At 40.3% G+C, this 23,723-nt stretch overlaps 1 protein-coding gene across 1 annotated transcript; it reads right to left on the reverse strand.

Annotated features, from left to right (window-relative positions):
* Positions 1 to 8,700: 8,700 nt before the first annotated feature.
* Positions 8,701 to 16,909, reverse strand: LOC306849131 (protein SSUH2 homolog; the record flags this gene model as incomplete). The annotated part of the gene is made up of 11 exons (XM_079383974.1): positions 8,701 to 8,838; positions 8,941 to 9,048; positions 9,126 to 9,231; positions 9,333 to 9,425; positions 10,627 to 10,709; positions 10,802 to 10,864; positions 11,068 to 11,189; positions 11,444 to 11,504; positions 11,637 to 11,772; positions 12,744 to 12,819; positions 16,861 to 16,909. 11 exons carry the CDS (start codon positions 16,907 to 16,909, stop codon positions 8,701 to 8,703), a joined length of 1,035 nt encoding a protein of 344 aa, XP_079240100.1.
* Between the last annotated feature and the right edge of the window lie 6,814 nt (positions 16,910 to 23,723).

Genomic DNA, 23,723 nt, shown 5'->3' on the forward strand with positions numbered 1-23,723 from the left:
TGCCATGAACTGAGGAACCAAAATTCCCTTGATCGTTTGACAGGTCATTGTATTATAAAACATCCTGCAAGTTTCAGAACTTAAAACTTTGCTGTTAGTCTAAAAACAGCTTATATTGAAGGCAGCATAAGAAGATCAACGCCTGCTTCAACATCACTGCCTGTTTAGCCCCACCCACTGATTCACACATGTAGTGTTTACATGCAGCTCTATGCAGAAAACAAATGATAAAGATGGCTCCGAATAGAACAAGATGCTTTGCAGTGCCAAGTTGTGGAAAAACAGTCTTTGCATTGCCTTCCTTCTGATCCCAAAAAATTATGTGAATAATGTGTTCAAAAAACACATTCTTTTTCAAATACTGTACATTATTGTCTTTCCTCTATGCCCTGCCTCTCTCAAACCCTTCGTTTTCTACAAAGCCCCTTCTTCCGACAAGTGCAGTCTGCTCTGATTGGCCAACTGACCCAGTGCATTGTGATTGGCCGAACACCACAAGTATGCGTCAGAAATGTAACGCCCCTTACCATAATCGCGAGCTTCAGCTTTCAAGTTAGTTTTATCAGTTCAAGCCCGAAAGGGGAACAGAGTCGTGTGACAGACACAGTGATGATGCTCGTCTGTATTTGCAGTACACAAGCCACGGTTAAGACAATTTCTGATGAGCTGAACACTCCGCTGTGACGTGACCCTGTTCCCCTCACACACACACACACACACACACACACACAACGTGACCAGTGAAGACCCTGTCTCCTAGACGGCCATCGGGACAAGACCACAGGAACTAGATGAGTCCTTTGCACAATCTGACTCTGCTTTAGCCTAGATTTAAACTGCTATTTTGTCTGACAAGAGGAGAATGACACTATTTCGACACACTATTTCCCCGTCTAAATACTGTAAAGCTGATATAAAGCCACCCGGCTTTATATCAAGCGGATGTAAAGCTGCTTTGACACAATTTGCATTGTTAAAAGCGCTATACAAATAATAGTGACTTGACTTGAAGATGCGTTATGCGCAAAACTCCGCGTTTGAACAGTCAATAGCAAATACTTGAGCTAATAACAAAACATACTTACAGTCGCTGATTCAGATTGTCATAGCAAAGTCGGAATTGACCTTTTTTTTTTTTTAGAAATAGCCTTCGTGCATAGCCAGCCTTGTACTCTACTAGGTTCACGAAAATGTTGTCCATAAAATGCGGGTTGTGCTGTAAACAAACAAGGCTCACATATAGCTCTGTTGCACAATGGGTGTCTCGAGATCGAGTCCTGGCTTGTAGACTTTTTCCGATCCAAACAGCTCAGAAAACTAAAGCCTGCATGTTAGTCTTTGAGCTTCTTTTAAGGCATCTTTAACAGCCAGAATAGAGGATGATTGAGCCAGTAATGAAATTAAATACATAAAGAAGCATTTAGAGATGCTCTCTGCACATTGTGTATTCCGTTTTAATCTGACTGTGGTCGTCAGGCCTTTAGTAATATTCATTGCCACTTTAAATTAATAACTGGTGAAACACACCTTTAGCTTTGCTCCAGATGGTGGTCCTGATCACTGCTGCAGTCATGATGAAGAGACCAACAGCAATGAAGGAGGAAAAGTAGATGTAGAAAACAGATACTCCTTCCTCATGATGATCCAAGACTGCAGGAAATACAAACACAACGACAGAAACAAAGATATAGGAGCTGGGAATATATAGAACAATGTATGTAATGTATATCACCAGCAGCCATATCACCCTGTAGCCCAAGGCCGATTGCCCACTGAAGCTAAGCAGGGTTGAGCCTGACTCAGTAGCTGGATGGGAGACCTCCTGGGAAAACTAGGTTGCTGCTGGAAGAGGTGTTAGTGAGGCCAGCAGGGGTGATATGGCTGCTATGACTTTATTCTCAACAATACGGCTACGACTTTATTCTCGTAGTTTTGATTTTATTCTCAAAATATTATGATTTTAATCTCGTAATATTACTTATTTTGTTTATTTTACTTTATTTATTTATTTTTTATTTATTTTACGTTGCACTAAAGATATTGAGATATTATAAGATATTAGCTGGGTGATTTTTTAGATTTTAGATTTATAATTAGATTTTTCTTAATTGAAGCTTTGCATTTAATGAACTAATACAATATTTAAACTCAAATAATTTACAATTGTGGCAAGTAACTATCTAATTAGTGGGATAATGTACATCCAGCCAGGTGTTATTGCAAAAATAAACTGTGTCTGGGTTTATTATGTGATAAGGATCAGATGTAGCCTATGCATTATTCATTATGACAAATTGCCAAATTGCCAAATCTGTCAGGTGGACTTTTGAGCATACCTTGACATCTACGAGAACATACATTTTTCTGGGTCCCATAAATCAGCCAGTGACTCCAAACACCTCTTCCCGTATACAACATCATATCATTTGCATGATGTCCATAGTTCAGGTGCAGTGAATGTCCCTTCAAACCAAACAAGGTATCATCCTTACATTCCCAGGTTTGCACTGAACTGTGATCATTGCAGGGCAGAAGGATAATTTTGACCAGGTTCGTGATGTTCTCGGCCCCCAAGCAGAGATTAAAAGAGAGGCTGATGATTTGTGAAGAGGAAATCCATCGGAAACGCTGAGACTTAGATGATACATCACATGGTTTAGCTTGTACCACAGTAGCATTCACTGCATACACACATTTGTTGTGGTCCTTGTTGTAGATGAGGAAGGAGCTAGTGTCTGAATCTATGGAAAATTATAGCCTATTAGACACCGTAGGCAACAGATAAAAAAAAAATATATATATGTATATGTATATGTATACATATATATACAGTGTGTATATATATATATACACTGACCAAAATTATAAACGCAACACTTTTGTTTTTGCCCCCATTTTTCATGAGCTGAACTCAAAGATCTAAGACTTTTTCTATGTACACGAAAGGCCTATTTCTCTCAAATATTGTTCACAAATCTGTCTAAATCTGTGTTAGTGAGCACTTCTACTTTTGCCGAGATAATACATCCACCTCACAGGTGTGGCATACCAAGATGCTGATTAGACAGCATGATTATTGCACAGGTGTGCCTTAGGCTGGCCACAATAAAAGGCCACTCTAAAATGTACAGTTTATCACACAGCACAATGCCACAGATGTCACAAGTTTTGAGGGAGTGTACAATTGGCATGCTGACTGCAGGAATGTCCACCAGAGCTGTTGCGCGTGAATTGAATGTTCATTTCTCTACCATAAGCCGTCTCCAAAGACATTTCTGAGAATTTGTCAGTACATCCAACCGGACTCACAACCGTAGACCACGTGCAACCACACCAGCCCAGGACCTCCACATCCAGCATCTTCACCTCCGGGACCAGCCACCCGGACAGCTGCTGCAACAATCGGTTTGCATAACCAAAGAATTTCTGCACAAAGAAACCATCTCAGGGAAGCTCATCTGCATGCTCTTCATCCTCATCGGGGTCTCGACCTGACTGCAGTTCGTTGTCGTAACCGACTTGAGAGGGCAAATGCTCACATTCGATGGCGTCTGGCACTTTGGAGAGGTGTTCTCTTCACGGATGAATCCCAGTTTTCACTGTACAGGGCAGATGGTAGACAGCGTGTACGGCGTCGTGTGGGTGAGCGGTTTGCTGATGTCAATGTTGTGGATCGAGTGGCCCATGGTGGCGGTAGGGTTATGGTATGGGCAGGCATATGTTATGGACACCGGACACAGGTGCATTTTATTGATGGCATTTTGAATGCACAGAGATACCGTGACGAGATCCTGAGGCCCATTGTTGTGCCATTCATCCACGACCATCACCTCATGTTGCAGCATGATGTTGCACACAATTCCTAGAAGCTGAAAACATCCCAGTTCTTGAATGGCCAGCATACTCACCCATTGAGCATGTTTGGGATGCTCTGGATCGGCGTATACGACAGCGTGTTCCAGTTCCTGCCAATATACAGCAACTTCGCACAGCCATTGAAGAGGAGTGGACCAATATTCCACAGGCCACAATCAACAACCTGATCAACTCTATGCGAAGGATATTTTCAGATATTTTGGTCAGTGCATATATAGATTAAAGTCTGTAGACTATGCATCTGCTGTTAAAGGGAAAACTGCACCGGGGGAATCTGTACACAAACACAGCAAAATTATATTAACTTGAATTTTTCCACTTTCAAATATTTATTTTTTAAAAAGCTGACAGAAATATATAGGGGTGGGAATCTTCAGGCACTTCAGGATCCGATCCGATTCGATTCCCGATTCTGGGAGTCACGATCCGATTGATCTACATCTTTTCCCCAAATAATTCTTCTGCTGTGCAAATGCATCTTTACAACTTTACATTTTAACTAAAATTGCAGTTTCTATGCTTTTTGTTTATAGTTGGAATCTTTGTATGTCAGTAATGCCATCTTTAAAATAGGGGTGTGAGATCTTCACTGGTTTCACAATTCAATTCAATTACGATTATCAGTATCATCTCAATATCAGATGCGTCACATTCTCAGTTTTGAATATTACTGCACATGGGTACATTTTCATGTACATTTTATTTATTTTTTTAATGCAAAATTTACTTATATAAGCCGGCTACTTTTTTTATTTTATTTTTTTATAACTTTTTTTAATTAATTGTTCTTTAAGTATCTGAAAGTTTACAGACAATAGTTATGTTTTTTTTCTTTTTCCTCAGCATTATTGATTATTACTGATGTGATCATAGACAGTGGCAGCTTTAACAGGCTGCATTCACACTAATGAACAGATCTATTTCGATATATCAGATGTTTTATCCTGCTCTGAAAACATAACTGACCGTGTGTAGCCTACATCAATTTCTTATAAAAGTATTCGAAAATGCGAGTGCATTTAACCGCAGCCGCAGTCGAGCTTCAGGACAAACAAACACAAAGCGCACGTGTAAGTAAGTGCGCGAGTTTCGTGCATCTAATAGTACTGCATTCCAAACGGAATAAATGAAAGCATATCTAAAGTAAAACACAGCGGGTGGAAGCATACACTGTCAAGCAATGCGCATGTGTCTCACAGCACAAATTCTGTGCAAAGAAGTCCGCCGTGTCTCTAGGGCACACATGTGCCATATGCGGGGAAAAAACAAGCTCAGAATCGATTCTGAAATATTTAGAATCGTTGAAGAGAGAATCGCGATGCGTCGGAGAATCTATTTTTTTTCTCCCACCCCTAGAAATATATAGATTAATGTCATTAGATGACGCACCTATCACTGAAGTAGTTTTAGTAGTATTATTATGCCATGCACCAGGGGAATCTGTACACAAACACAGCAAAATTATATTAACTTGCATTTTTACACTTTCAAATATTTCTTTAAAAAAATTGACAGAAATGTATAGAATAAAGTTATTAGATGATGCACCTGTCACTGAAGTAGTATTACTATGCCATGCATCAGGAGAAACTGTACAAAAACATAGTGAAATTATATAAACTCGTATCCATGTTCTTTAAAATAGAATAAGAACATTGACAGAAAAGCGATTGAAGTTACTAGATGATTCACCTGTCATTGTAGCAACGTACCATGCATCAGACGCATCTGTACAAAAACACAGACAATATTATACTGATGGTATTTTATATAGACACAAAATGTGAGGCAAAGAAATGTAATCCACTTACTGAAAGCTGACCAAAGGGCCAATAAAAGGATATAAAGCTGGTTCACGCTGTCATAGATTAGAGACTAGCATACAGCTTTCTGAGACACACGGGTAACAGCGACTGAGTCTTAATACTTAACAGACTTAACAGAACCACAAGCTCACAGCTGAGACGTTGTTAGACACAGTGGCGTTTTTCTATCATGTATAGGAAAGTATTGACTTCCTGTGTTAACAAGAAAACTGCAGAGTATGTGTGGCAAAGTGACTCACACTCTAAAAATGGCTGGGTTTAAAATAACCCAATTGGCAACCCAGAACTGGATAAATATTGGAGAGAATACATGCTGGGTTAAAGTAACCCAGCATGCTGGTTTACACATTTTAACCCAGCAGTCTGGGTTGTTGAGAAAACCCAAGATATAGTTATTTTTACCATTTATATGTTTGCATTTTTGTATTTCTGTGTTATTCTTGCTGGGTTATTATCATCATTTTGCCTATGCTTAAGTGTTTATGGTTGTCTGCGGGAGGAAAATGCTTAACGAGAAACTTTGTGCATTGCGTTTATATTCTGATGACTTGTAGCACCCTGTTCGTTATTGTACTAAATTAGTTTTAATCGTTTAACCACCACAGCGTCTTGTCTCCAATGGCAATGCACACGATTCGTGTTTAATGCAAGTGACGTCGCAGATAGCGGCGATTGCAAGTGCCATTATAATTTAGTTTATTTTTTGTTGTCTTCACCACCTGGCTACTGTAAAATGTTGAGCGATTCAAACAAAAAATAATCAGTGAATAGAACAAAATAAAAAAGAGTGCAAGTGACGTCACTCGTGGAAGCGCAAGTACCGAGAGTACAAGTACCGAGAGTGCAAGTACCGAGAGTGCAAGTACCGAGAGTACAAGTACCGAGAGTGCAAGTACCGAGAGTGCAAGTACCGAGAGTGCAAGTACCGAGAGTGCAAGTACCGAGAGTACAAGTACCGAGAGTGCAAGTACCGAGAGTGCAAGTACCGAGAGTGCAAGTACTGAGAGTGCAAGTACCGAGAGTGCAAGTACCGAGAGTACCGAGAGTGCAAGTACTGAGAGTGCAAGTGCAAGTCTGCAGCCCCTTCTCTCTCTGAGCAACATGACGATGTTGTTTCGTTCTTTAATGAATCAATCGTTTAAATGATTCGGTTAAGTCGTAATGACTCACTTGTTAATAGTGAAAGTGACGTGACATACGGCCAAGTATGATGACCCATACTCGGAATTTGTGCTCTGCATTTAACCCATCCAAAGTGCACACACACAGCAGTGAACACACACACACACACACACACACACACACACCGTGAACACACACCCGGAGCAGTGGGCAGCCATTTATGCTGCGGCGCCCGGGGAGCAGTTGGGGGTTTGGTGCCTTGCTCAAGGGCACCTCAGTCGTGGTATTGAGGGTGGAGAGAGCGCTGGACATTCACTCCCCCCACCTACAATCCCTGCCGGCCCGAGACTCAAACCCACAGCCTTTGGATTACGAGTCCGAATCTCTAACCATTAGGCCACGACTTCCCACTTTTTAATAGTGACGTGCTGCCACCTACTGGCGATTTTAATTTCACATTCATAGTGTCTGTTCATTTTAAAAGAATTTCAAATATCAGTATTTAATGTTTTATGTTTAAAATATCAAAACATTATGCATTTGTAACTGGTTAAAGCACTCCATGTCCCTCTGAGCTGCATTAAACAGTGTGTAAATACATCTAAATGCCACTTAAGGTGCAACTTCTGCAAAGATTAATTTTGTTGATACTGGTTTCATTTGTTTGGTAACAGCCTAAATGTAACAATTTGACTCAAAAGATGCATACTTTTAGAAAAAAATGGCTTTATTAAAGGTAAAATTTCCCATAAAAGGTAAAAATCAATTTAAAGTTATATGATAAGATTAATTTCTATTACTGATTTGAACTGACCACACAGAATATGAAGAACATCAAAAACTGCAGCTGTCCATGGTACTCAGATATCAGCACAATAACATACTGCAAAATATTGTCTAATTATCGTTATCGAAAAAATCCCCAAAAATATAAAGATATCATTTTTTTTTCAATATCGCACACCCCTAGATAGTCGTGCAGTGTGAAAACAACGTGATCCAAGGACTTTGCAAATTATCCAGTGTGAATTCAGCATAAGTGACAATAAACCAGTTCAGAATCAGTAGAGGGATTGCTACAGTGGTGTAGCAGCCGTGGATGACACATCCATCCTGTTATGCAGACTGGAGTCCTGTGGATTACTTGGGGATTATTGTGATGTTTTTATCAGCTGTTTGGGCTCTCATTCTGACGGCACCCATTCACTGCAGAGGATCCATTGGTGAACAAGTAATTTAATGCTAATTTCTCCAAATTTGTTCTGATGAAGTAACACCTTCAGGCCATACAAGATGTAAATTAGTTTGAGACAATTTACAATTTTGTGTGAACTATTCCTTTAAGCCTAATGAGGTTACTGTGTCAGTGAATGTTACATGCAATTCTTTTTTTAAATTCATATTTATTCATTTACTTTATACATTCAAATAAGGACCCCTACGTTTGGTCACCAATGAACACTTCTTTGCTTCTTTCATCCCCTTCAAACTGTGCAAGTATAACTCAATATTTAGACACCAGTGATTTCTAACTTGAACCTGAAGTGTGAAAAAGTAATCTCATGCTTACATGTTTAAACAGTATTCGCATCTGATCTATTTATTTTTACAAAAATAAAAAGGCATGCAGGCTACATTGCAGAACTCTTCCTCAGAACATTTGCGTAAACTAGCATTAAAATAAGTTGTAATATTCATAGTTTTTTAAAATCTTACGAAAATTTACATGATCATAATATATTTTTGCCTAAACAGTTTTAAAATATGGAATAATAGCCATCTCTGACAGGTGTTGTCAGGTTTGTGATGAATGTGAGATGTACAGTCAGCAGTTTTGATGTTTGATGCATGTACAGTGCTGAACGAACATATAAAGTTACATGACAGAACAGCAGCAGGTGGCGGGATAGTCAGCGTTCACTTTCAACTCATTTCCATACACATAGTAAACATAAGGCTTCTCTTTCCATGTGTAATTCACTCTCGTTATGGTAATGAGCTCAATCGTCTGCCTCTGAAACAAGAGGAGATTGATTTAAAGAACCACATTCAGGATTCATCGGTATCAAGTGATCATGATGACATAATGCAACTGTCAATAAAATACAATAGTTACCTGCTGTAATATGCGGGAGTTCTTGGTGTATTTCACCTGATGGTCTCTTATTAAACGTTCAGATGCTTGCACAACAGAAACATCAGGGAAACCCATCACTGGATAGACCTACAGTAAACATACAACCATATTGCACATATATCATCTTCCGCTTCTGAGTATGTTCTGTACTCATCTGTTCCTACCATAATCTGGGCGTCTTTGAAGAGCTCCTTTCCTGAAACCTTCCCCAGCTTTTCTGAACTCAGTCCACTTGAATCTTGCGCTACATAATCGTCCTTCTCAGTGCTCCTGAAATGGCCCAAAACGTAGCTTTCAGAATGAGACAGTTGAGTTTGACCAAGTGTACAGGGTATTATCAGTGAAATAATGATATTAAGTGATAATAATACCATTTAACTTTGAGGTTGATGAAGACGAGCAGCTGTCCCTTTCCATCACAGGTGCCACAGTTCTGAAAGCCGCTGCCGCTACATGAACTACATCTGAAAGTTATCAGACAAATGCTTAGGAAATATCAAACCACAGCTGTCCTCTACTGGATGCATTTACATCTGTTTAAAGACTGCAGAAGTAGAACATTAGTGAAGGACACCATGGCAGTTGAACTTAGAGTCTGAATCAAATGTGATGAGAGACAAAGCTAAATCAATAGACAACACTTTTCTCTATTGGGAAGTCTTTGCTGCACACACAATAACCAGTGTAGTCAGAGACATGAGGAATCAAAGATTCATAATAATCAAAAGGATTTATCCTGTTATGAGTTCTTTTGATACTTATAAATCAGTCACAAATAAGTTTGTGTCTTTGCAAATGCCAAAGAGTGGAAAAAGTCTTAAGATTTTGACAGAGTAGGTATATTTAAGTGTTAAAAAAAATCTTAAAAAATAAATAGATGCGTTTCTTTCTCAAAACACGCTTTTGATTTTCTCATTACTTCACATTTATGTCACATTTTATATTGTAGACGTTCTCCTGGGGAAATTACTATAGCAAACTACATAGCCTAGCATTCAAATGTCATTGTAATAGTGAGATGACATTTAAAATGTAACAATTATTTTTTAACACTTTTATATTATTTTGATTCTGAAATGCACAAAAAGGCTCAAAAATCAATCACTTAAAGAGTTATTTACACTGTATCAGACTAAAGATTATTTGATCATATGTAGGCTATATACATACATATATACCTATTCACTTTACTGTTAGTTCATGTGAGCTCAGGTGCATGAACAGATACAGTATGATATGAACAGATACATCTTTAGATTTTAATAATGACTTAGTAAATTAAGAAATTAACATTTAACTAAGATTAATACTATGCAAGTAATTTTCATTGTTAGTTCACATTCAACAAATGGAGCCTTTTTGTGAAGTGCTACCCAAAGTTATAAGTTGGTTAAGCCTTCATTTAGTAAAAGCCCTTTACATGCTTTACTTGCTATTGGAATATTTCTGTTAAGATATTAACATTAATGCATGCACATTATCTTCCTGGAGATTCTAGCTCTTTTGGTCATTTATTGCTCTGCAGTTTTGGACAGTAATTTGAATCATTATGTATTTAATGTTTGTAAAATGTTAGAAACCTCAAGCCATTGCTCATTTAGCTAACATTTCATCAAAAGTTTGAAAAATACAAATAAAAGTTACCATGGAGAATGGCAGACTTACTTTTCACGTCCGCTATAGTCACATTTATCGCAGGACTCATTATCAGGACGTTGATGAGAACCGTTACATCCAGAGCACACTTTCTGCATTAAGACCAACATAAAAGAGGCATTTCACACACGATAATATAACCTTCTCTAATAATTTGATCCAAACACAATAAGATGTCACTTACACTTCCAGTTCCAGTGCAGGAAGGACAGGAGTTTTTTCCCATTCCACCGCACGGGTTACATTTCTAGGATACGACAAGACATCATTTTGATAATACATCATAATATTTTTTTTTTTTTTAACTAAAAGTCTTCAAGATCTTCAAGTGCTACCAAAAGCTTCATAGTAAAAGATGATTATGTTTCATGAAAATTTTTTCTGATACAGTATTTGCTGCAGGCTCTGTTGTTTGCATTGGCTATTTTTGTGGACAGTGTCTGATTAAACCTTGACTGAGGAAGTGTAAGGCACTCTAATGGTCTCCTTGTGATCAGTAAAGTAGGACGGAGGTTGAGCTGCGATCTCCCACGGTCCTGGAGGACGCTGAATACCAGCATCAACACGCTGTCCTGAGAGAGATTTGAGCTTACATGTGAAAATCAGCTTAGAATTGAACAAATAGTTGTAATCTCAGAAGAATATATGAATCATGTATTTGTGGCAGTTTTCTACTGATTAAGGGATAGAAGTTTCTTCATTTTACAAATGGTTGTCGAAAGCAAAATGTTCTGAAATGCATCATGTATTAATGCACCAAGTATTGGATTTCATTCAGCAAATAAAACGCAGCCTAAACAAGCATCTCTTTATTGACTGTCAGTACCTGTGTAAGGCTCCTGACTCAATTTAGTAGATCTGGACTCTGTGAATGTCTCCAAACGATACTGAGAACAAAAAGACAGACCTCATGAATACATCTATCAACATTTGGCTCCTTAAAGCCAAAACAACTCCACATTTATGCATATTTACTTGTACATTTCTGCTTCACATGCTCAAAATGAATTATGTCTCACCCTGTAGGTATTAAAGGACTCCATATTAGTTATGACCCCCTCTCTGACCGGGGCAGAACTATAGCAGCACTTGCTGGAGACGTACTCTTCAAAAGCTTGATGCGCTCTTTCCTCTGAGATGGAAGGAATGTTGTTGCTAACAGGAAGATATTGATATACATGCAGACATGTTGAATAATACATTATATGAACATGCAACAGGAGTCAGTTTGAGAAATCAACATGTTAAGTACAAAGTGCATTAATTTATGAAAAGTAATTCATATTCAGTAATTTCAATTTAACTGCACTGACACTACCGGATGAGAAAACATCAACACTGTTATTGAACTTATCTGAAGGACCATTCATATGATCGTCTGTTTCATAATTGATTAATTTTATTTTACAACATTAAAATCCTTGTTTTATTTCTTAAAACTCATGTTTAATAATCAAAATGACATTTAAACTTTTTTCGTGAAAATTATTTCTCCATGCCTTAAAATGGCTTGAATATAAGTCTACCTCATTTCATATACGAAGATCATGAATATGCAAATGAGTCCCCACCTCCACTCAATCACAGCAGCTCTGACTGCCGGCTCCGCTTTTGCTCAGGCCCTGTTTACACTAGTGCATTTTGGTTTTAAAATGCATAATGTTTGCAAAGGATACGCCTACCGTTTACACTACTCCTGCGTTTTCAAGGTCGAAAATGGAGACTTTTAAAAATGCTGCAGACCCCGTTTTAGTTTGAAACAGTAAACGTGTAAACTGACCAAAACGGAGACTTTTGAAAACGATGGCGTGGCTACCCACATTAACGACCATGTAAACAATAACATCATGCTCATTACTGTACCCATATATGTATGGGCAGATACAGGGTCATTTAGAAGTCGATGTATCAGAATGGAAATGCATTTTATGTATCGCTCTCTACAATGTCAGGCATGATAACTGATATCATTTGCCTTTGGCTTGACTATTAAAAACACCAGACAGGCATGTAAACAGTGTTAAAAACTTGATTTACACTAGCTGGAAATTGTTTCCTAAAACAACCTGTATTGTATAAAGAGCTATAGCCGATAAATAAATGTGACTTGACAGAGAAAAACATACTGCCACTCTGGATGGCTGGAAGCGTGTTCAGGCACAGGCATCGGCACAGAGGGCATTGGAGGAGGAAAATACGCACCTGTTACAAGAACATTCACAAGAAACCACTGTTATAACTCCAGCAACCTGTCAGCAACCAAATTTTTAAATCTTGAAGCTATACCACTGCTACCATGAAAGTTAGCACATCAACTGTTTAGTACTCTTAATACTTTTTTTCATTTCTTTCCATTTCTGACAAAAAGGGTTAGGCTACATGTACTTGGATCCCTAGCAAGCGAGACCCTGCAATTATATAGTTAGTCATATAATGAAACAGTATATTTACATTTACATTTTTAGTCATTTAGCAGACGCTTTTATCCAAAGTGACTTATTACAAATGAGGACAATGGAAGCAATCAAAATCAACAAAAGAGCAATATGTGCTATAAGTGCTATAATGAGAAGTCTCAGTTAGCCTAACACAGTACATGTAGCAAGGTTTTTAAAAATAAATTATATAATAAATAAAAAGAAAACAGATTGAATAGAAAAAGTATAGAGCAAGCTAATGTTAGAGGCTTTTTTTCCTTTTGTTAATTGTTTAATAAATAAAAAAAAACAAAAATAATAGAGAAGCTAGTGTTTTTTAAAAGAAAACAAGCAGTTAGTAAATGAATAGTGTGCAAGTCTAAAAGCGGAATGTTTTTTTTTAAAGAATAGAATTTGAATAGAGATTGCTAGGGTTAAATAAAGATGGAAGAGATGTGTTTTTAGCCGATTCTTGAAGATGAGTTGAGTTGAGCAGGTCATTCCACCAGGAGGGAACATTTAATTTAAAAGTCTGTGAAAGTGATTTTGTGCCTCTTTGGGATGGTACAATAAAGTGACGTTCACTTGCAGAATGCAAGCTTCTAGAGGGCACTTAAGCATGCATGTGTATACACACACACACACACACACACACTCACACTCACACTACCATTTCCAAAAATTGAGGTCAGTAAGATTTTAAGAAATTAATACTTTTGTGCATTCAAAGTTATGCATTAAATTGATCAAAAGTGTATATAAACAAAATTTATATTTCAAATAAATTTTTCTGAACTTTCTTAAAATTCAGCTTTTCCATCACAGGAATAAACAATTAAAATATATTAAAATTGAAAATGTATTTTAAATTGTAATAATATTTCACAATATTGTTATTTTTATTTTTGATCAAATAAATGCAGCCTTGGTGGGCAACTCTTCAGTTTCAAAAAATTAACCCACCCCAAACTTTTGAGTGCTGTTTGTCAGTCCTTGTCTTGTGTTTCCCTTCCTCTCGTGTCCCTATTTGGCCATCCTCGTCCCTTTAATTAATAGTTAATGTGTCCCCAGCCCTGCATGTGATTGCCCCACACCTGTTTCTGTTCTTCCTTGCTAATTTCCCAGTGTTTATAGTCCCTGTGTTTCCTAGCCCCTGTGTCCGGTCTTAAACGTCATTGATGTTCGTCTCTCCCCAAGCTCCTCGTCTCCTTGTGTGTCTCTCCAAATAAATGTGGTTATTGGAACCCCTACGTCTCCTCGCTCCTTGTGTCTCCCGAGAGGGAACGTGACAGAAGACCGGACCCAAACAGAAGTAAGCGGCGCTTTTCCACCCCCGCCTTTTTTTCCCGCTTTTGAAAGTTTTTTGTTAGCTCCTTTTTTCCCGCTCCCTCCCCGGCGATGGAGTTCACCGCCCGCCTCGGCGCCCTCGTTTTGCGGGACCTCCCCTTCGTGGAGTACACGGAGGAGTTCTGCGAGCTGGCCGGGAAGGCGGAGCTGCACGACGCTGTCATCCTCCAGCTCTTCCGGCTCGGGGCCTGTCACCACCGCCCCATGAACCTCCCAGACACCACGGGATTGACCTGGAGGCTGGGGATATACCGGTGTCTGGGAGACTTCCGGGCCCGAGTCGAAGCTAGCCCGCCGTCGTCCGCGGCTCTCCCGAGCCCGCCGCCGCTCGCGCTTCCAGAGCGCCCCCGCGAACTCGCGCTTCCAGAGCGCCCTCCAGTGCCTGCTCCTCGCAGGTGGACTCCTGAGTTCCTGCTGGTTCCGCCCAGCCGTCCTGAAGTCCCGCTGGTTCCGCCCAGCCGTCCTGAAGTCCCGCTGGTTCCGCCCGGCCGTCCTGAAGTCCCGCTGGTTCCGCCCAGCCGTCCTGAGTTCCCGCTGGTTCCGCCCAGCCGTCCTGAGTTCCCGCTGGTTCCGTCCAGCCCTCCTGAGTTCCCGCTGGTTCCGTCCAGCCCTCCTGAGTTCCCGCTGGTTCCGTCCAGCCCTCCTGAGTTCCCGCTGGTTCCGTCCAGCCCTCCTGAGTTCCCGCTGGTTCCGTCCAGCCCTCCTGAGTTCCCGCTGGTTCCGTCCAGCCCCGCGCTGCAAGAGCGCCCCCAAGTGTCCGCGCTTCCAGAGCGCCCTCCAGTGCCGGCTCCACGCACGTGCCCTCCAGTGCCGGCTCCACGCACGTGCCCTCCAGTGCCGGCTCCACGCACGTGCCCTCCAGTGCCGGCTCCACGCTCGTGCCCTCCTGAGTTCCCGCTGGTTCCGTCCAGCCCTCCTGAGTTCCCGCTGGTTCCGTCCAGCCCTCCTGAGTTCCCGCTGGTTCCGTCCAGCCCTCCTAAGTTCCCGCTGGTTCCGTCCAGCCCTCCTGAGTTCCCGCTGGTTCCGTCCAGCCCTCCTGAGTTCCCGCTGGTTCCGTCCAGCCCTCCTGAGTTCCCGCTGGTTCCGTCCAGCCCTCCTGAGTTCCCGCTGGTTCCGTCCAGCCCTCCTGAGTTCCCGCTGGTTCCGTCCAGCCCCGCGCTGCAAGAGCGCCCCCAAGTGTCCGCGCTTCCCGAGCGCCCCCACGTGCCGGCTCCACGCACGTGCCCTCCTGAGTTCCCGCTGGTCCCGTCCAGCCCTCCTGAGTTCCCGCTGGTCCCGTCCAGCCCTCCTGAGTTCCCGCTGGTCCCGTCCAGCCCTCCTGAGTTCCCGCTGGTCCCGTCCAGCCCTCCTGAGTTCCCGCTGGTCCCGTCCAGCCCTCCTGAGTTCCCGCTGGTCCCGTCCAGCCCTCCTGAGTTCCCGCTGGTCCCGTCCAGCCCTCCTGAGTTCCCGCTGGTCCCGTCCAGCCCCGCGCTGCAAGAGCGCCCCCAAGTGTCCGCGCTTCCCGAGCGCCCCCAAGTGCCGGCTCCACGCACGTGCCCTCCCGTGCCGGCTCCACGCAGGTTCTGTCCATCCCCGCGCTGCAAGAGCGCCCGACAGAGTCCGCGCTGCAAGAGCGCCCGACAGAGTCCGCGCTGCAAGAGCGCCCGACAGAGTCCGCGCTGCAAGAGCGCCCGACAGAGTCCGCGCTGCAAGAGCGCCCGACAGAGCCCGCTCCTCTGTGGCTCCCAGAGGGGAGCTTCCCCAAGAAAATTTTGGGGGGGGGTAAGAGGGTCACAGCCTGTGTGGCCGGGCCAAGGGCCAAGGCCACAGAACCCCTCAGGCCCGAAAAAAAATAGGCCGTGGCCTCCCGAGTCTCCAGATCCGCCCTGGCCTCCCGAGTCTCCAGATCCGCCCTGGCCTCCCGAGTCTCCTGACCCGCCATGGCCTCCCGAGTCCCCTGACCCGCCATGGCCCCTGGAACGGGCACCGCCCTGGAGGCCTCCAGAGCGCCCACCCCCCCTCCCCATTGGATGGTGTTAGGCGTGAGGACACGCCTTCCGGAGGGGGGCGTAATGTCAGTCCTTGTCTTGTGTTTCCCTTCCTCTCGTGTCCCTATTTGGCCATCCTCGTCCCTTTAATTAATAGTTAATGTGTCCCCAGCCCTGCATGTGATTGCCCCACACCTGTTTCTGTTCTTCCTTGCTAATTTCCCAGTGTTTATAGTCCCTGTGTTTCCTAGCCCCTGTGTCCGGTCTTAAACGTCATTGATGTTCGTCTCTCCCCAAGCTCCTCGTCTCCTTGTGTGTCTCTCCAAATAAATGTGGTTATTGGAACCCCTACGTCTCCTCGCTCCTTGTGTCTCCCGAGAGGGAACGTGACACTGTTATATGGTAGAGGCCCTATTCATTCTTGCAATAATCCTTAAATAATGTGATGTAATAAATAATTTAATAATACATAATCATGAAAAAAATAATTAATATTGTTTTGTGCTGCTTACCACCTCCACCTGCCGCAATTCCCTCATATCCTGGGATGCCGTCAAACATGCTTGCAAGAAAACAATTACAACAAATTAATGCAGTTTTGTATTTGCTTAACATCATCAGTTATATTTTGTGAATTTTTTTCACCCAAGCAATATCAAACACTGATAAAAAAGTAATTAAAAATGTTTACATTCCTTGATTTAATTAGATCTGCAATGGCTAAAAAAAGCACATTCAAAAATAGGATACTTTTCGCATACTCTACCGTAAAAAATCTAATTAACAAAATGTTGGAAGGGCAAAAATATTTAAGTTGAACTAATTTTATTGCTTGGGCTTAGTTGAGAAGACATATTATGTCCCGCACTCGCCCATCAAGGGTTGTCCCGTGCCGCCCCCTGTTGCGTTGGGTCCCGCGGTACTCCCGGTCTCTAGTGTAAATGGTTTATTTAAAATGTATGTATTTACACAAATGTACATCGAATAAGCGTTGTATGATATGTCTGAGGGAAATTTAAGTGAACGTGGTCTTTCACCTTGTTTAATCCATAAAACACAATGTCAAAAGCAACTACAATGAGATCGCACGGTCTTTCTCTCTTTTATAAGCCATTAAAAGAAATCTATGAAACGTGTACCTTAATGTAACGTTAAACCACAGTAATGCGCTTATTTGAAGTTAACATGGGCGTGTTGAATAGGTTTTTGCATGTGTAAACGTTTGCAATTGTCCCGTGAAGTAAAAAGACGACATTAAACGTAACTAACAACAAGCCACGGTGAAATGTTGCTCTTTTCAAATGGGTGGATTACACAGCGTTTTTAGTCTTGTGAATGGTGCTTCGGAAGAGAAGTTAGTCGTTCCGAATGAAAATTAACAACTGAATCATTTCACAAGGCTGTTCAAAGCATTTCAGTCAGGTAGTGAATCACTAGATCGTGCACAGGGGAAGACCGTGGCTCGGTAAACACTGAGACAACTGATCAATCAATTTTAAAAAACCACTGGTATTTATCAACAACAGTCAGGACTGTTATATTTTGATGATATTTTTATGCTATTTAAGGTAAGCCCTATAATATGAAATGTACATGTTCCATTACAATTCCACTCAGCATCAATGCTCCCTGTTGTACAATGGATTGTGGAATGGATTTGTGCCAAAAAAAAGGTTGCATCTTCTGTTTCATTACTAATTTAATTAACTGATATTGATACATTGTAAATTATTTAAAAGGCATCATTTCATTTTTTGAACTTAAAATGTACTTTCTTTCTCCATCAGGGTGTGGCATCAGTGTTTCATCGGTGCTTTGTCATCATTGCAAGATTTCAGATGCAACCGAGTCATTTCTTCCAAGGCACCAAACACTGGCTCATGACCAGACCGCTCCACTGCAACTACATAGTGTGTGTACTTTCAAGACTAGGAGATTATTATTTTCATTCCAGGAAATATGTGTAAATGTTTAGAGTTTTACTACAATTATAATGTGCTTTATTGTTCTCAGTGGCATCTACGCTAATATTAATCTGTTTCTCTCTTATTCTGAGGTCACCATAGCCACCCAGATCCAGTCTGTATCCAGATCAGATGATGGATCAGCACCTAGAGATGACCTCTACAGCCCTGAATGTCAGCGGAGACCATGTCAGCTAGATGAGCCCCAGAGACAAATCCCCCTCCAAAGACCTCGTTGGCCATCGGGACAAGACCACGAGAACCAGACAAGTCCTCTGCTCAATTTGACCTGTGTTGCAGCCTAGAATTAAACCACACCATTCTGGTTTCGTCTGGCCAGAGAACTGCTCTTCCTGACTGTGCCTGGTTTCTCCCAAGTTTTTCTACTCAATTTCTGTCATCGATGGAGTTTTGGGTCCTTGCCGCTGTCTCCTTTGGCTTGCTTTTTTGGTGACGCTTGGCTGATTGCACAGACATCATTGGAAGAGAGCTGAACTGGATGATGTCATCACTGAACCACCAATGAACTGACTTTAACTGGAAAAATGACTTGTTAATGTCCTCTTGCATTATTGACAAACAATAAGCACTATATAAATAAATGTGACTTGACTTAATGTTATATACTGTAACACCTGGTTCAATTTTTTTTTTTTTTTTTTTTTACTTCTGCCCAGTGCTTGAAGTGGAAAAAAGAAGTGCCGGTAGCACCCCCCCCCCCCCCCCCCCCCCCACGCGGCCCTTAATTATTAATTTATATTAAATAAATAAGCACTTTTTATTAATTCACAATGTATGTATAGTGCCACAATCAATCAATCAACAATTAAATAAATGTTTTCAATACAAATTAGCACAAGTCATGCTGCGATACCAAACAGGACCACGCCAAAGACCACTAAAGCCTGCCTTTAATATACGGATCCATTCAGAATTGCTAAATCTCTGACCACCGCATGATCAGCGTTCATTATAAAACTCTTGCTTTTAAGCCAAATACACGCTGAAAATAATAATTTTACTGACATCTGGACGTAAGTCACTATTCTCTCCGTAATCGCTGATAAAAATCGTCCGTTCTCTGCATTAGCGCTGTTTTGAGTTTACTGTTTGAATTCTGGATCCTTGGACTTTCCAGGAGTTTACGGTTTAAAATGATGTGATTGCAAAAGCCTGCTTCTTTTCATTTTAAGATATGATTTTCATTATAATTAATTATTATTCTACTACTCCGTGCACCTCCCCTGACCGACTCTGCTTGCGTTCATTCACGTGATTTGTTTGAAATGTTTGTTTGCTAACATTTTGTTTAGCTTGTTTAGTTTTTTCTTAGTTCATTAAACAAAGTTTAAACTGAATTTTGCAGTTATTTTACAGATGTAATGTTTGTCAACTGGAGCTATAAAGGGATAGTTCACCCAAAAATGAAAATTTGCTTTTAATTTACTGACCGTTAGGCCATCCAAGATGTAGGTGACTTTTTTTTCTTTAAGCCTGTATGTTTAGTCTGTATGAAAAATGTTATAAATGGAGGTTGTTATTAAATAAAGGCTATTATGTGTTGTAATTTCTATGTTTTAGTGATTTAGTGACACCAGCTAATCATTTTTAATAATTTTGTTAAAATATGAAAAATATGTTTATGTAGTTCCACAGCAATTTCTTATGATGCCCAAATAATAAATCTTAGTTGAGGTAACACATAAAACACATGGAGTAAATGATATAATTTTAATTGACATAACTTGCTGTAGTTTTAAATTTTTTTGACCAATTAAAACATTTCAGTTGAATGGACTATAAAACTAGTTCAGTAAAGGTTGAACCAACTAAAAAATAACAATTCAGATAACAATTTGAAGTCAGAAATTGACTGCACGTAAAATTTCTGTTTAACTAGTTACTAAATAATAATTAGTTGAAACCGCTTAATTTTTTTTTACAGTGTATAAAAGTATTAATTATATAGCAATTAATTTACATTATTATATACAGTATATATATATATATTATTAGCCAAATGTAAGCTTAATTTTCAACATAAGTATTTAGAGACTTACTTTCTTGTATCTCAGAGTTGCTGCTCAAATCACAAGAGACAGATGAAGATTATATATCTGCAAAGATGCTCACGTTCTGACGCTTGTGACTTATGATTGGAAGGGAGAGATATTTCCGAGATCATGGTTAAAGAAGTTGAGTTCACAGGTTTGTGGTTTAACACCCACCTCCATTGTTAGTGCCACCTTCAGTGAAATATTTAACAGAATGTTAATAAATAACAACTCTAAAAATAAAAATTAACGAATACAGTCAAATGGAAACTGATCGCCGTAATGGTAACAAAACAATATTTACAGTAGAATCCACAACTGTACCTAGTCTAGAATCAGTCTGAATAAATGCTGCATTAAAGGGGACCTAAAATGCAAAAATTACTTTGAACAGTTGTGCTGCCACAGTGTTTTAAAACAACCAGCCTATAATGGTTATCATCCACACACTCATTTTTTATAATCCAAATAAATCAGAAACAGTCTCTCTGAACACGCAATTCCAGATTTGTCCCTACGTTGATGTCATTGTAGGGAGAAATCCTGCTCATTTGTGACGATCTCTGCACAATTAAACACAGCCCTGAGTGAGAAGCAGCAATCCGCCATTACTGTTTTCTTGCTGTAGCTGCTGGAGATATACAATGTCAGTGCCAAAAGTCCTACAGTATGTTTGTGGCAATCATTTTACACAGGACTGCCTCACAAATGAGCATCAGTTCAATACTGGATTTTCAAATAGGTTGATTCTGAAAGAGGGATCAATAGCAACACTTTGTGCGCAAACGTTAGCTCCAGGCAAATTAGGTATCACACGTCATATTTTGTTTTCCAAATTGCCTTTCTGAAAGAGCTTCTTGGCACTCTTTATGGCTGATGATGCTAAAGCTACCATTGTCTCTGCCTGAGACGTTCCTGTTTTGTTGTTGCCATATGCTGGAGCATGAGCTCTTGAAGCTCATTTGCATTTAAAGGGACAAACATAAAAAAGGCGCGTTTTGGCTCATACCCTAAAAGTGGCCATTTTTTGAGTTAAAACTTCACATGCACACTCTGGGTACATCAGAGACTTATTTTACATCTTGTAAAAGGGGCACAATAGGTCACCTTTAATGATAACAGGAAAGATGCCGTTTATATGAATTCAGCCATGAAACCAAAACCACAGCTTACTTTCTGACATGCTCATAGACCATGGCACACAACCGTGGTTTGTTTTTTCAGTACATCAGCTTTAGTTTGTGGGCATTTTATATGGAAACTCACAAGGAGGTATTTGTGACCACACAACCTCTGGCTCACCACTGACCTTTTTAAACACAGCATTTTCCATTAAACAGAACCACATAAAAACAATCGCTGCACAAATTTTTCTGAAACCAGATCGAAAATGTCTAATGTATCTAATAAATCCTGTTTCAATAGTCTGAGTTTGGTTCAATCATATTCTAAAACTTTTTTTACTGTTAGCCTACTTATGTGAAACTGTGAAAGCTCACACAGTAAGCTTGAGTTATGTTGATGTGCTAAAAGAACAACAGGAAGTGAAATGTGGGAAATATGTGTGTGTAGCTGAGAGTGAGACAAGAAGTGCTATTCACTTTTAAGAAGATTTGCAGTAAATACTTGCAGCATCTAGGGGACATAGTTAGATACCGTAAACTGATACATTTGTTGAATATGCATTATGATTGGCTGAGATAAAAGCATCCTGGTTTGATTGAGTAAATAAATACTGAGTTAAGGTGTTCCTTCTTTTGTCATACTCTGCTGCCGACTTTGAATGACAGTATGACTGTATGACCATTTTCTTGCAAAAAAATAATTTTTCAAAAGACTTTTGTCTCATACCTTCATTGAAATGGAAAATTGCCACGACAGTAAACAATAAATGAAAACTGACATTTTTAAACTGAAATGTCACTAAATCAGCTATTTCATGAATGTTGGTCAAATAAAAAATACGAACCTGATGAAATCCTTATTGTTGAGTTTTGAATGTCTTACTTTAACACGTATCAATTAAGACACTTGGGCCTCGTTTACGAAATGGTCATACGACAGAAAACTGAGCGTACGGTCGTTTCTGTGCAAAACTTGGAGTTCATCAATATGGACATGAGTGGTGGCTACGATCAAATCTCACGTCAGGTCTCAGTTCATGTTCACAAGTTTTTGAGTAAAGGTCATTGCACACTGAGTCCGGAATTTTTGCATGCGTTTTTCTGTATTCCTCATCCTTTCCTATTAAAATGCATGCTATGGATGCGAAAACAGAAAATTGAACCTGATCCGCATTTTTTATGACTGACAAAAGTTTCGGAGGCAGTGTGTAAAAGTGATTGACACAACGTGAGGTCATATTTATTTTTTAACGTGCAATAATATAGGACTCAGTGTGCAATGACCTTTAGCCTGATCTTGCGTGCAGCAGAGCAAATCTGGTGGAGAATTGTATAATGACAGCATTTTATTTATTTTCATTTTCTTGAGCAACAACCGAAGCTCATTAGTTGATCATTAACCAGTAAGATTAGAAAAGATTAGAATATCTAAATTTTTGGGGGTCCTTTCTCAAAACTCCCAGTTTATTTTGACTCTCTCTTGATTAATACATTGTTTTTGTTTATACACAGTCCCATCCATAAGTATTGGAACAGTAAAGACAAAATTGCTCTGTTGGCTGTGGAGTCAAGACATTTGCAAATATGATTAAAAGATGAATATGAGACAAAACTACAGAATGTCACATTTTATTATTAGCCATTTCAACACATACATGTTTTACCAAATAAAAAGAACAGCACTTTTAGAGTTCATCCCACTCATTGATGTGAGCATAAGTATAGGGACAGTTGAACATAAGGCAGATATAAAAGATTAAAAGCTATTATTTAGTTGCAGATCCCTTGCAGCAGTGAGTCTGTGACCCATAGACATCACCAGACTCTTGGTCTCATCCTTTGAAATGCTTTTCCCAGCCTTTAATGTAGCCAATTCCAATTGTTGCTTGTTTTGGGGAGTTTCTGCCTTTACTCTCCTCTTCAGCTGCTGAAATTCATGTTCAATCGGATGTAAATCTGGAGATTGACTTGGGCAATCTAAGACTTTCCATTTCTTTGCCCTTATAAATTCCTTGACTGAACTGGCAGGGTGTCCTGATACAATATGAAGCACTTCCCAATTAATCTGGTGGCATTTTCTTGAATATTGGTAGGCAAGATGGTTTTGTACCCTTCCAAATTCATTCTGCTACTGTCATTATACATTAAGTCATCGGTAAAGTTGAGGGCCTGTTCCAGAGGCAGCCATGCATGCCCATGCCATGACACCACCTCCACCATGCTTTACAGATAA

This window comes from Barbus barbus (assembly GCF_936440315.1).
Source record: "Barbus barbus genome assembly, chromosome: 29".
Lineage (NCBI taxonomy): Eukaryota > Metazoa > Chordata > Actinopteri > Cypriniformes > Cyprinidae > Barbus > Barbus barbus.